Source organism: Cnephaeus nilssonii (assembly GCF_951640355.1).
Source record: "Cnephaeus nilssonii genome assembly, chromosome: 19".
Taxonomy (NCBI): domain Eukaryota; kingdom Metazoa; phylum Chordata; class Mammalia; order Chiroptera; family Vespertilionidae; genus Cnephaeus; species Cnephaeus nilssonii.
This window is the reverse complement of record NC_137090.1, coordinates 16,463,655-16,477,413: the sequence shown is the minus strand read 5'-3', so window position 1 is coordinate 16,477,413 and position 13,759 is coordinate 16,463,655. Positions and strand designations below refer to the sequence as shown.

At 50.7% G+C, this 13,759-nt stretch overlaps 1 protein-coding gene across 6 annotated transcripts in view; it reads left to right on the top strand.

Annotated features, from left to right (window-relative positions):
- The window catches only part of ARSG (arylsulfatase G), an 88,254-nt gene that overhangs the window by 36,973 nt on the left and 37,522 nt on the right, over positions 1–13,759 (top strand). For 5 of the 6 annotated variants that reach the window (XM_079798554.1, XM_079798555.1, XM_079798553.1 and 2 more), the window contains exon 2: positions 4,094–4,865. The exons of the other annotated variant lie outside the window; for it this stretch is intronic. In XM_079798554.1, coding sequence (XP_079654680.1) covers positions 4,648–4,865 — 218 coding nt within the window. In that variant the 5' untranslated portion in view covers positions 4,094–4,647. The remainder of the gene's footprint in view (positions 1–4,093; positions 4,866–13,759) is intronic. 6 annotated transcript variants of the gene reach the window in all.

The window sequence follows — 13,759 nt, the reverse complement described above, 5'->3', positions numbered from 1 at the left end:
CCCGTTCACGTCTCGCTCTTCTGGACCACAGCCCACCTGTGGGTCACGCCACTTCCGTGCCACTTTGTCTATAAACGAGCCGGGACCGGAAGGGAGGCCAGACGTTAGCAGACCCAGCAGTCCTGCTTTAAAACAGGGGTCATGGAAAAGAACAGGAGTCATTGCGAAGCTGATGGCAACTCAAGTTCACTGGCCTGCTGCCCGAGGAGCAGGGAGACGGGGCAGGGTCCACCCTGATGCTCAGCCAGGAGCCAGCCCAGCCAGCTCTGCTCCCACTGAGCAGAGGGAGCCCAGGGGCCTTCCTCGTGGAGTTTGTTGAGTCAGGTGGTCAGACAGCTTCCAGCCAGTGGAAGGAGGGGTGAAAGCTTTCTTCCTTAGCCCACAGGAGTGCATCTTGTTTGCAGTGGGTAAGAAAAGGTTGGGTCCAGCCAGTGAGGCTCAATGGTTGAGCATCAACCCATGAACCAGGGTGTCACTGGTTCAATTCCTGGTCAGGGCACATGCCCAGTAAGGGGTGTGCAGGAGGCAGCCGATCAGTGATTCTCATTGATGTTTCTCTCTCTCTCCCTCTCCCCTTCTCTCTCTGAAATCAATAAAAACATATTAAAAAGGGGGAAAAAGAGAAGGTTAGGAAAGTAACCCCAGATAAGGCACTGAGCTTGGTCTCAGCTTGGATCTTTGAAAAATAACCCCGCCAGCTTTACCGAGATACAGTCGACAAATAAAAATGTATATATTTATGGTGTCCAACATGATGTTTTGATTGTGAAATGATTACCACAGTGAAGCTGATGAACACACCCCTCACGTATTACTATTTATTTATTTATTTATTTTTGTGGTGAACATTTTTAAGATCTACTGTCTTAGCAAATTTCAAGTTTGCAATACAGTATTATTAACTGTAGTCCAGGAGTTACTCATCCTGCATAACTGAATGTTTGTAATCTTTGACCAACTCTCCCCACTTCCCCAACCCCCGACCCCAGCCCCTGGCAAGCAGCATTCTACTCCCTGCTTCTGCGAGTTCAGCTTTTTTAGATTCCACACGTAGGTGCGATCGTGCAGTGTTTGTCTTTCTGTGCCGGGCTTATTTCACGTGGCATGACGTTTTCTACGTTCATCCAGGTTGTTGCAAATGACAGGCTTTCCTTCTTCTGAAAGGCTGAATACTACTCCCTTATTTATATGTATTCTCTATGCAGCACATTTCCCTCATTTGTTCACCCATCAATGGACACGGAGGTTGTGTTCATATCGCGGCTGTGGTGAGAAATGCTGCGGTAAACACGGGGTGCAGCTCTCTCTTCAAGAGACTGATATCCTTTCCTTTGGATAAATACCCAGATGTGGGATTCCTGGATCCCACAGTCATTCTCTTCTTAATGTTTTGAGGAACCTCCATACTGTTTCCCAAAATGTCCGATTGGATGTCCCCGCGCCCTCCCTCCCCGCGCTGGGATCTTCAAGTCCGTGGCTTAGAGTCCATTCTTAGAATGGCCTGTTGGCCTTTGCATTGTAGTTTAGAGAAATAAAGGGGGGCAGGATTAACTGTCTCCCTGGAAGCGTGGGCATGCAGGGTACCGAAGCAATGGAGCACTGGCTACATGAGCTTATTTCCATTCTGTGAAAATGTTAAGTATTTAGCGATTCTCTGAAAATCCTCAAAGGAATGTTTTATCGTGGAACAATTAAGCAAAAACCATCTATGTTTCCACCTTCATGTTAGCTTCTCTCTTAAGCGAATATTATTATTTTTTAAGTCGTTCTGTGCTGGGTCCTTCTGGAATGGATTATCGGCCAGGAATGAGGCCGCGCCAGCGTTCTCGGCTGAGTGGCTCTAAGCAGGAAAGCCTCCTGTGATTGTTGCTCGTGGTCAGAAGCCAGGGGAATGGAGGCTGGGAGTCCGCCCGCGGGTCCACGCGTGTTTGCTGGGCGCCCTCCCGGTCCTTGGGGCCCCAAGATCAACAAATAGCAGTGGGATCTAATTGACTTTGAAATAATAACTCGCCTTTTGGAAAACAGAAACATTTGCATTTCTGAACAATGGAGTCATTGACCTCCAGAAGGCATGACTGTTTCCTTGGGCTTCCTTTCGGTGGTGGAGCGTGGGTCTGCCCATCCCTCTGGGTTCGCCTAGGTCTCCCAGCATGGCCCCGTCTCCAGCCAGCCCCACCCACTCGCCTTGGCCACGGGGCCGGCTCTGCCCGCTCGGCACGCCTTCCCGAGGCAGGGATCGCTTCGTGCCATATTCCTATCTGGCTCTCCTGTCATCTTCTCCAGAGGTTGGTGTCCCACTGAGCTTTTTATTTGGTCCAGAATTCAAGTCTTTCTCTCCTGACTAGCTTCGTAAAGTTCCGGCTTTGAAGTGAACGCGGGGTGATGTGGTAAAACATATGGCTCCCATTTGCAAGCTGTGTGGAACGCATAACCTTCAGCTCCTGTCTTTCGAACCCGAACGTGACTGATTGCGTTTGTGTTTGTCCACGGAAGCCGACTCCTCCCCAGTTGGGTTAGTTTTCTTCCGGGACCTGCATCAGGGCGTTCTTCTTTCCCGGGCATCTTGCTGGTGAAGGTGTGACTCGGCCCAGCAGAAGCATATAGAAGTACAGAACCCAGGCCACAGCCTGACCTCCTGAACCTGCATTATTTAATTTATTTTTAAAAATATGTTTTGTTGATTTCAAGAGAGGAAGGGAGAGGGAGAGAGGGAGACAAACATCAATGATGAGAGAGCATCATTGATTGGCTGCCTCCTGCACACCCCTCACCGGGGACTGAACCTGCAACCTGGGCATGTGCCCTGACCGGGTATTGAACCGTTGACCTCCTGGTTCATAGATCGATATTCAACCACTGAGCCGCACCGGCCAGGCTGACCCTGCATTTTGAACTCCCCAGGTAATTTGTATGTACATCGAAGTATGAGAAGCACAGGTTGAGTATATGTCTTTAGATTTTCTTATTAAAAATAACATTGTCAAGATATAAACAGACACAGTTTTATTAAGAAATAAAAAATTTTTCTACCGCCGAAACCGGTTTGGCTCAGTGGAAAGAGAGTCGGCCTGCGGACTGAAGGGTCCTGGGTTCGATTCCAGTCGGGGGCATGTACCTTGGTTGCGGGCACATCCCCAATGGGGGGTGTGCAGGAGGCAGCTGATGGATGTTTCTCTCTCATCGATGTTTCTAACTCCCTCTCCCTTTCTCTTTGTAAAAAATCAATAAAATATATTTTTAAAAATTTTTTTTCTACCATTTTATTATGGAACAATTTTAAAAGATACAGCAAAATTAAAAGAGTCTACAATGAGCTCCCATAGCATCTCCCCTTAGATTCTACCATGAATTTATTTCTTTACATTTCCTTTTTCTCCCAATTAATTTCGGTCAAGATTTTTTAAAAATATGTTTTTATTGATTTTAGAGACAGAGCAAGGGGAAGGGAGAGAAAGATAGAAACATCTAACAACTGCCTCCTACACGCCCTCTTTTGGGGATTGAGCCCGCAGCCCTGGCACGTGCCCTGACCGGGAATCAAACCAGCAACCTCTTGGTGCACAGGGTGACGCTCAACCAACTGAGCCACCTTGGCCGGGCATCTGTCAAGAATTTTGTATGGAATTGTTTGTTTGCAGCACAACTGTTAGGAAAGGTCAGATCTGGGTCATCAGGGTCGCGCCCTTCCTTCCAGATTCCTCGGTGGGTTTGATAACGTCACAGTCAGTGTGGGGATTTCTTGTGAATCAGAGAAGCCTGGTGGGTGGCAGTGGGGGAGCCCTGGGGTCATGCAGAGTGGCGTGCTGGTCCTTGCCCCATCCAAACGCCGGGCCTCGGCACGCTCATGTATACAGTGAGTGGGTTGAGAGAGGTCATCTCTGATGTTGCTCCCACCCGTGTGATTATAGGCTCTTGTAAATATTATCATCGTCACTGTTTCTCAGGTGGAGAAACTGATGAGCCAGTGAAATATCCGAATAATAAGGAAAACATGTGTTGGCATGGGAAAGCGATTATTTCCTAGGCTACTGAGTAAAACACAGCTGCGCTGGCACTTTTCAGTCTGTTTTCTTGTCGATTTTGGTTCTTTCAGGAAACCTCACAGAAACATGAAGCCCTCAGCCACCTGGAACTCGGAAACTCACTGGGGACCGACGGCGGCTTCTGGAACATCCAGGTGTTCTGCAGATGTGAGATTGTGCCCTGCACTCAGCAGCTGGAATCCCGACCAGATGCGAGACGTGTGCTTCGGCTCTGACAGCCCGGGGCACAGAGGGGTCTCTTTCTAATCGGCCAAAGGGCCGTCGTTGACGCTGACGTCCAGTAGCTGCACGCAGCCAATCATCTTAGGGGGAAGCCACATTTGGGGGTGCAACTTTCCCGACCCTCTTGAGTTGGGATTCTAGATGAGGGCCTCATTTCTGCAGCTCCCATCCTCCGCATAGACACCACCACCACCACCACCACCACCAGAACGCTGGGCCTCAGCATTCCCATCTTTACAGTGAGGGTGTGGCAATACCTTCTTGCAAAACACCAACCTCCGGAGACTCCCTGCGTTGAGAGCGAGCAGAAGGGGACTCTCAGAGACGCCTCTCGTGGTGGCCCGCCATCATTCCATAGAACCGGAACCCTCCCCTTCCCACCATGGCCTGGCTTTTCCTAAAGGTTTTATTGGTGGGGGTGAGTTTCTTGGGATGTCTTTATCCTCTTGTGGATTTTTGCTTCAGTGGGGAAACAAGAGCCCAGAAACCCAATTTCGTGATCATTTTGGCAGATGACATGGGGTGGGGTGACCTGGGAGCAAACTGGGCAGAAACAAAGGACACTGCCAACCTTGATCAGATGGCCGCCGAAGGAATGAGGTGAGTTGAGGATCCTAAGTTCTAATCTATATATAAAAGTCTAAGTGACCGAACGACCGGTTAACCAGTTGCTGTGACGTGCACTGACCGCCAGGGGACAGATGCTCAACACACAGGATCGGGCTCCCTCCTGTCTGGATCTGGCCTGCGGGAATCGGGCTGAAACTGGCTATCCAACATCCCCCGAGGGGTCTCAGATTGCCAGAGGGCGCATGCCAGGCCGAGGGACCCCACCGGTGCATGAATCTGTGCACTGGGCCTCTAGTATATATATAAAATATATATATATATATAAATAAAATTTATTTCAGAGAGGGAGAGAGAGATAGAAGCATCAATGATGAGAGAGAATCATATAGGCTGCCTCCTGCATGCCCCCCACTGGGGATCGAGCCTGCAACCCGGGTATGTGCCCTGACCGGGATTCGAACCATGACTTCCTAGCCCATAGGTCGATGCTCAACCACTGAGCCACGCTGGCCAGACAGTCCACTTCTTTTTGGATGTGTTACTTGCCTCTTTTGGGGGGAGGGGACAGCATAAAGCATTTGAAGAGCAATTAATGGGTCCATGTTGATTTAGTTATGTGATTGATTAATGTGGTATGAAGCCAGTACAGCCTCATGGAGAAATCCATCCATCCATCCATCCATCCATCCATCCATCCATCCATCCATCTGATAACATTCACAATCAGTGTGTGTTAGGAAATCGGAATACCAAGGGGAACAAGATAAAAACCCTTGCCCTCGAGGTACTTATTGTCTGGACATGGAGACAGGTTCCGTGGAAAGTAAGGATTAGGATCTAGTACGTGAATCTGGAGTTCCTGCAGAGGGGTTGGAACCCAGCCTGGGGGTTTGAGGGAGAAGGTGACCTTCAAAAAACAGAATCCGGGAGGCAGAGAAGGTAAGAGGACTGACTCTCGAGGTGATACTTAGGCACACTTACCCCAGAGGGTCTGCGTCTGAACGGATAGAAGTGTTCCTGAGTTTTTTGTTCAAATGCTTAGCCCCTCCCCACATAGCTAGAATACAAGTATCAGCTTTCAACCCTTTGGGCCTTCTTCTCGGGCTGACCTTGATCCGACTGCCCGGCTCAGGTCCCGTCTGCCCTGGGTTGCTCCTCCATCCTGCTCAGTGGGGCCGCTCCAGCCCGCTGTGAGGGACAACGCGGGGGCATCTCCACAGAGCTTCGGCCACTGGCACCTGGGGCCGGGAGCTCCCCCTGAGCTGTGGACCCTTGGGGTCCCGCCTGTGCTCTCACCTTTCCAGTCCATCCTCCTCATCTCAGCCAAGGTGACCTCTCTAGAAACACTTCCCTGCTTCCAGTCCTTCAGAGTGACCCTGTGTCCCTAAGGATAAAATCCAAGCTCCGCCCAGCAGCTTCCGAGGCCAGCGCGTGCTCCACACTGGTCTGCACGGCCCCCCTGGCTTGCTGCTGTCCTCGCCTATGAGATTACTAGTAGTTCCCCCTGGTGCACGTCCCACTTCCTGTTGAATTAGTTTCTACTCACTGTTTGGGTTCCAATTCCACACCAATTCCACGCACGGTCCTCAGGAAAGCCTGCTTGGATGCCTCAGGTGAGCTCTGCCATTGCCCCTGCAGCTCTCCATGGCGATCGATCATCTAATCACCTGAACACCTGCGTTGGGTTGAACAGCGTCCGCCCCACATTCATGTCCACCCGGAACCTCAGAACGTGACCTTCTGTGACGACAGGGTCTTTGCAAATGTATGTGAGGATTTTGAGGATGTCCTACAGGATTGAGGGCGGGTCCTAAATCCACTGACTAGTGTCTCTATAAGAAGGGAGGACACAGAGAGACACACACAGGTGGAGATGTGAAGATGGAGGCAGAGATGGCAGAGGTGCCCCTACCAGCCAAGAACACCAAGGGTTGCTGGCCACCACGGGGAGCTGGGAGCAAGGCTTGGATCAGATTCTCCCTCTGAACTTCCAGAAGGAGCCAATCTGGTAGACATCTGGATTTCAGACTTCTCACCTCCTGAGCTGGGAGAGACCAAATTTGTCATTTTAAGCCAACTAGCTTGTGGCCATTTGTTACGGCGGCCACAGGAAGCTCATACGCCTCGATCCTAGCTCTGGGCGTCAGGAAGAGAAGTGCGTTATCTATTCTTCCCCTTTATATTCTTAGCCCGTGGCACAGTGCTCGTCACATAGTAGGCAATTCATAAATCTTTGCTCGTCAATAAATGGGCTTTAGGCATTCATAATGCCTCGAAATGTCACCCCAATAGAAATCCACATAGGGATTTCTTTCGGGGGGTGGGGGAAGGCGTTAAACCATGCCATTTACCAAATCCTCAAAGGAAAATGGGTTGCAAAAGCTTGGGAACTTGTGCTTTTGGTGGCGAGTGGGTTAGTGGGGAAACTGATATGTGGGGGCGGGTGGGGGGGGGCTGGACATTCTTAGGGGCCGTCCCCACCTGCACGCTCTCCTCCTGAGAAAAAGGGGCCTCGGGGACCAGAGGCAACAGAGTGTGGTGAGCTCTGCGGGTTCTTTCTCCCATGAATGGAAATACTTTCTCCATCTGAGCCTTGTGACGGGCCAGGCAGGCAGCCCTCTGGCCCGAGGTCTTGGGCTTCTCACGTTGGGCTCTGCTGACAGGAAGGCGGGCTTCCTGTGTGGCCGAGGATTAATCTCTCCCTGGCTGCTCCCCCTGCTGCTCATGCCAGCAGGGAACCAGGGCTCCCAGACCAGAACTCTTATTGCCAAACAGGGTGACTTGAGAACATATCTTTTCTATTGTCTTTTTTAAAGATTAGCATATTCGTTTCCTAGGACAGGCTCAACAAAGCACCACAAACTGGATGACTTAAAGCAGTGGTCGGCAAACTGCGGCTCGCGAGCCACATGCGGCTCTTTGGCCCCTTGAGTTTTTAGCAAAGGCCAGCTTAGGAGGACCCTAATTAAGCTAATAGCAATGTACCTACCTATCTAGTTTAAGTTAAAAAAATTCGACTCTCAAAAGAAATGTCCATCGTCGTACTGTTGATATTTGGCTCTGTTGACTGATGAGTTTGCCGACCACTGACCTAGAGTAACTGCTCTGGAATGCTCCACCTTCCTGCTTCACCTCTTCTCAGCCAACAGTTTGATTCTCCTTAAGGTCGGTGCTGTTGCTGAGACTTCTAGGCGGTGGCTGAGCTAGGAAGCCAAGGGCAGTGTTCGCCCTGGGAGGTCAGAGGCTGTCAGGGGCTTAAGCTTGTTTCTAAAAAGGGCCCCAGCAAGGAGTGAGCTGAGCTGTCAGTTCAGCCAAACCCTGGATGGGATTTCTGTTCTCAGCATTGGCTTTTGCAACTATTCCTCCATCCTGTTACCTCTCAGGACTGCCTCAGCCCGCTGCCGCCCCTGGGGTTCGCAGTAACCTAAAGGAAGAGGAGAACCAGGCTGGCGCCCAGAGCTGCAGGGGAGTGGAATGAGGTCTGGCGGACGCCGCCGTGAGAGCTAGAACTTTCTGAAGGAGACCTACATCAGCAGGAAGGAGGTCCTTCCCCCACCATGGAATTCCCACCCAGCTCTGGCCCCTCCCGCCATGGTAATTCAGACTCAGGGCTGAGGACCTTCATCAGGGAGACATCCTCTTGTCCTGTGACCTTCGTCGTGAACTCTGAGATGGTTGCTTTGGGAGGTCCCGGCCCATCTTTTCCTTGTAGGCGCTCAGCATCCTGGGACAGGCAGTTGTACGTCGTTGCCATTGGGTAAGAAGGTCAAGGAGACGTAGAGATCACGCCCTGCCCGCCTGGGGAAGGGGAAGCCTAGAGAAGTGGTGCCGCGGGCTTTAGCCTCGTGTCTGTCTCAGTAGATGGTGACGTCCAGGCACACGATGATCTGGACGGCAGCGCATCTTAGAGAAAAGGAACTGGAATAGTAACCTGCGAGGCCTTGGCGCTCGCTTGCTTCACAACTGCAAGTTCAAAATAGCTGCCTGGTGGCTCTCATTCGTTCCGCTTCTAAGCCTCCCCACTACATTCATTCAACGATGAACCTCTACTAAGAGCAGGTCATGAGACAAGGCCGGGAGACCCCAGCCAGCTCTGCTCTTCAAGGGCCTGCAGTCCTCAGGCCAAAAGAAGACAAGAAAACCAGCATTTGGCGTGCAGAAGGCGATGTGCTGTCAGTGCAGGAACTGTGACATGTGACCCACCCTTCATGACCCGAGTTTACCTCCTACAGGACGGAAGTAGCACGTCATGTACAGCTTGGTCACAGTCAAGAATGTCCATGCTGCCCGGCCAGCGTGGCTCAGTGGTTAAGTGTCGACCTGTGAACCTGGAGGTCACAGTTCGATTCCTGGTCAAGGGCACATGCATGGGTTGTGGGCTCGATCCCCAATAGGGGGCGTACAGGGGGCAGCCGATCAATGATTCTCTCTCATCATTGATGCTTTTGTCTCTCCCTCTCCCTTCCTCTCTGAAATCAATGATGATGATGATGATGATAATAATAATAATAATAATAATAATAATAAAGAATGTCCACGCTGGGCTTCTCACCTGGGTGATAAGAGCTAAATTCCTCAGAGCTACATCATATTGGAGACGGTGCTGTGGGGTTGTAAGGAAAGAAAGGTCATTTTTCCTCAGGGAAGCCACACGTACTCAATTATGCTCATCTGTTAGGAGGCTGGGAAGTCCAAGGTCAGGTTGCTAGCACGGTCAGGTTGTGCTGAAGTGAATGCTGAGACCTGGAAGATGAGTAGGCATCAGCCAGATGAAGGGAGAGGAAAGCGTGTTGTAGGCAGAGGGAAAAGCATGAACAAAGACCCACAACCGAAAGGTGCCCATTCCTAGAGGCTCCCCCGGATACTGCCCTCGGTGCTGGGAATGTATGAGTGACCCAAACAATAGGAAGCCCTCGCTCTCCTGGCGCTGGCTGGCATCGTAGTGGTTGAGTATGGCTGGGACAGGGAGCGTGAGGCTGATCTAGTGGGCAGGTGGGTGGTGAAGGGCATCGTGAGCATGCTCAAGTGTTTGACCTTGATCCTGAAGTCAGTGGGCAGCCCTGAGCACCGAGGACATCGACCTGCATTTGAGATGGATTGTTCCAGCTTTCTAGGGGTGGTCCCCTCTGGTGGAGGGCAGGGGGCACATTGCAGGTGCCTCCAGGGTGGCTTGGCTCAAGGTCGTGGCAATGGGGAGAAGAAGTGTTGGTCTAGGAGGCACGGAGAGGCCTGTGTGTGCATCTTGCTTTCATGTACCTTGTGTGTGTCCTTCCTGGAGTGTGGATGTACACATATCCACAAGGAGAGCGCGAAGGAGAAAGGGGGAAAATGCCAAGGATCATACCAAGTTCAGCTGTCAGGAATCTTTTTTTGAAAAGATCAAGAGTATGAGTAGGTGTATGAATGAATGAAGAAATGAACAAAACACACAAACTTTGCTATTTGCTGCCACATTTGCTTGTAGTTTATAAAGGGCCTGCATACTGGCTATCTCAATAATCGCACTTAACCTTCTGAAGGATGAAGGGAACATGGGGGCTGAGGTGAGCTGGTCTAAGTCCTACTTTAGCTTTTTTCTGGTTCTTAACTTCCCCATCCTGTCCCTCTACCCACAAAGGCCACAGCAAATTATTTTTTCAAACCTATTTCCCCCTCCAAGCCTTTCAATTATGAATGAAGCAAAGGTAGTGTTTATTCCAGTCACATAGCAATTTAGAGAGTTGCCACAGAAGGTGTCATCATCTATTTTAAATTCCTTATAAACGAAGGCCGGACACGCTTAACTTTGCAACGTTACGTCTCTCCAGGGCTCTCGTGGTGGCGTTTCCAGCGCTAACCTCCCCTGATTCTAATGCACGTAATTTATGCGATGGCAAGTTGCTTTGGTTTCCGTCTGGCTGTGCCTTAATTTGAGCTGATTTTCCCGTTAACAGGCTGCTGTAATGTCTGGCTCTGTGTTTCCAGCTTCGCTTTACAAGGCATTTTCAGACTTTAATTAGGACCCCTGTTGGCGAACTGGCCTGAGCCTGCCCAGATAGATCTGGGGGGAAACAAAAGAGGCTTTCCAAAAAGCAAGACCATTTTATTCCTTATTAATTAGTCCCTGCCAAACGGAGGCAGAGGTGGGAGGGGGGAAGGTGACAGGCAGGTCAGCTCAGAGGGCTGCGTGGGATGTGGTTAGGGTTTTATTTGCAAGGGGGTGCAGTCAGGGTTCGCCGAAGAGTTGGAACTAAAGGAAGTAAGGTTGCTTCTGAGAGTTAAGCTGTGAACTTGATCACACGGTGGGGCAGGAACCGAGCCCTGAAGACATCCGCTTAAGCGATTATGTGGAAAGTGGACTAACGTGTTTTTTCCAATCAGACGACATGGGCCTCTTTCTCTTCCAGTTTTGCTTGTTCGTCCACCAGATTTTGCCAGAGCTGCTCCATCCCAGCAAGGGGGCCCTGCTTGGGGCTGGAGTTGCAACTCTAGGTCCCATCCTCACAAAACCCCAGACTGGGAAGGAGCTCGACGCTCCATCTTGCTGTAGAAATGTGCTGCAGCTGTTTCCAAGGTGATGGCGTTACCATGGCCCAGGAGAGACTGCTCTCAGGAGAGTCACGAGAAACGGGCGAGCGGGGTCAGGGTCAGGATCGCCATGTGTTTTTGGCACTGCCTAGGTGTATTCGCTCGGGCTGCTACAACAAATATGACAGAGCGGGGAGCTTACACAATATGCATTTATTCTCTACAGCAAGCATGTCAAACTCGTGGCCCGTGGGCCACATGCCTCGTTTATTTGGCCCGTGTTAGCCTTTGAGTTTGACATGCTTGCTCTACAGTGTTGGAGGCTGGGAAGTCCAAGGTCAGGTTGCCAGCGTGGCCAGATTGTGCTGATGGCCTCCTTCCTGGATGGCAGATGCCCGACCCCTCGTTGTGTCCTCATGTGGAGACAGAGAGAGTGCTCTGGTCTCCTTCTCTATCTGGGCACTAATCCCATTGTGGGGGCCCCACCCTCATGACCTCCTCTAAACCTGATTACCTCCCAAAGGCCCAATCTCCAAAACCCATCACTTTTTTAGGGATTTAACAGACGTGTTTTGGGGGACACAAACATTCATCCTGTAGCACCAGGGGTGAAGAAGTGGTGGTCAACAGCCTCTGAGCATCCCAGACCCACTGGCAAAGTTAACTCCATTGTGGACAGAAGTCCCTTAAGCTTAGCAACTGAAGGACTTTTCTTTGATCCATTTGACGCCCTTAATTAGTTAACTCCACACCCACCAAGGCAAACTTAGGAGTCTGGCTTCCTGTAGTTTGTGAGCAGGAAGAAAACATGGACCACTGATGTGCTGTGCCCATCCCCGGAGGTCAGCTGGGAAATGGGTGTTCTTATGTCTCTCTCTCTGGCTCCCATGGTTGTGTGGAAGTAAGTCAGGCTTTGGAGCTGATACCACTGAGGGTGGGTCTTGAGACTTCCTCAGCCTAAGGCCAGTGAGAGTGGGGGCAGGGAACAGGCATCCGAAGCCCCACAGGAGTCCTGGGGATGGGCAGGTAGAGAAGGGGTGCAGGCACCACAGGAAGGCATGGCTCTCATAAGGGCTTTGATGTCGGATGAATGTCTCCATTCAGACATGAAGAGGCTGCAGAAGTCAAGGTCAAGGCCCATCCTCCTGGGGGACAAAGAAAGACTGTGTGACAGACAGTGGTAGGTTTCGGAGGATAGGTAGGAATTTGGGAGGGAGGTGAGGGGTAAAGCACCTGGGTTGAGGTACGTCAGAGCCAAGGTGTTGAGCTGGAGAGTTGTGTGTGGGATGTGAGATGCTCCAGGAATCAGGGTCCTGTTGGGATGAGCGCTGGGCCTATGTAGGTGGTGTATTAGTTTCCTGCAGCTGCTGTAACAAAGGACCACAAACTGAGTGGCTTAAAACAACAGAAATTTATTCTCACAGTTCTGGAAGCTAGACGTTAAAAATCAAGGTGTTGGCAGTTACGTTCCCTCGGAAACTCCAGCGGAGGTTCCTTCCTGCCTCTTCCAGCTTCTGGTAGCCCCAGGCATTCCTTAGCCTGAGGCAGTATGACTCCAGTCCTTGCCTCTGTCCTCACAGGGCCACCTTCCCTCTGTGTGTCTCCGTTTGCATGTGGCATTCTCCTCACTGTCTCTCTCTCCTTATAAACACACCAGTTATATTGGGTTAAGGACTCACTTGTAGAGAGCACCTGGGAAGGCACATGAGCTAATTGTCAGCTGAGTCCAGTGGCGTCGGCAGAGCCATGTCCTGGAAACATACCATGCCAGAGGCAGGTATGTTGTCAGCCTGACCCTTAGCTCAGGTGCCAGGGGGTGGGTTTCATTATCTAAGTTCAGCCAGGCGCAAGGAATGAATGCAATTATCCGGGCTCAGCCAGAAGTGATAATTACAAAGAAGCCACAAGAATGAAGAATTACAGTTTGATCTTTAACCATGATTTCACATAATTTCCTTTGTCTTAAACTCTAGTAAAACTTCCTAGAATCATGCTGTATATAATAAATGCACTGCACCAGCTCTGGGTCACTGTCTCTCTATCAGAGGGCAGCTGTCCTACCTGGTCCCAGCTTTCCCTGCTGTCTCTGTGTCTGTCTCTTTTTTTTCCTTTTCTCAATTCCCAGCCCCCCCTACTCAGGAACTCATCTGCTCTCTAGCCATGCTGGTTGTGGTAAAGAGAGAAAACTTATACTTACCCTACTCCACTGTAACCTTAACTAATTATCTCTGCAATGACTATCCTATATAATAAAAGGCTAATATGTAAATTGACCAAACAGCAGAATGACTGGTCACTATGATGTGCATTGACCACCAGGGGGCAGATGCTGAATGTAGGAGCTTCCCCCTGGTGGTCAGTGCACTTCCACAGGGGGAGTGCTGCTCAGCCAGAAGCCGAGCTCACGGCTGACGAGT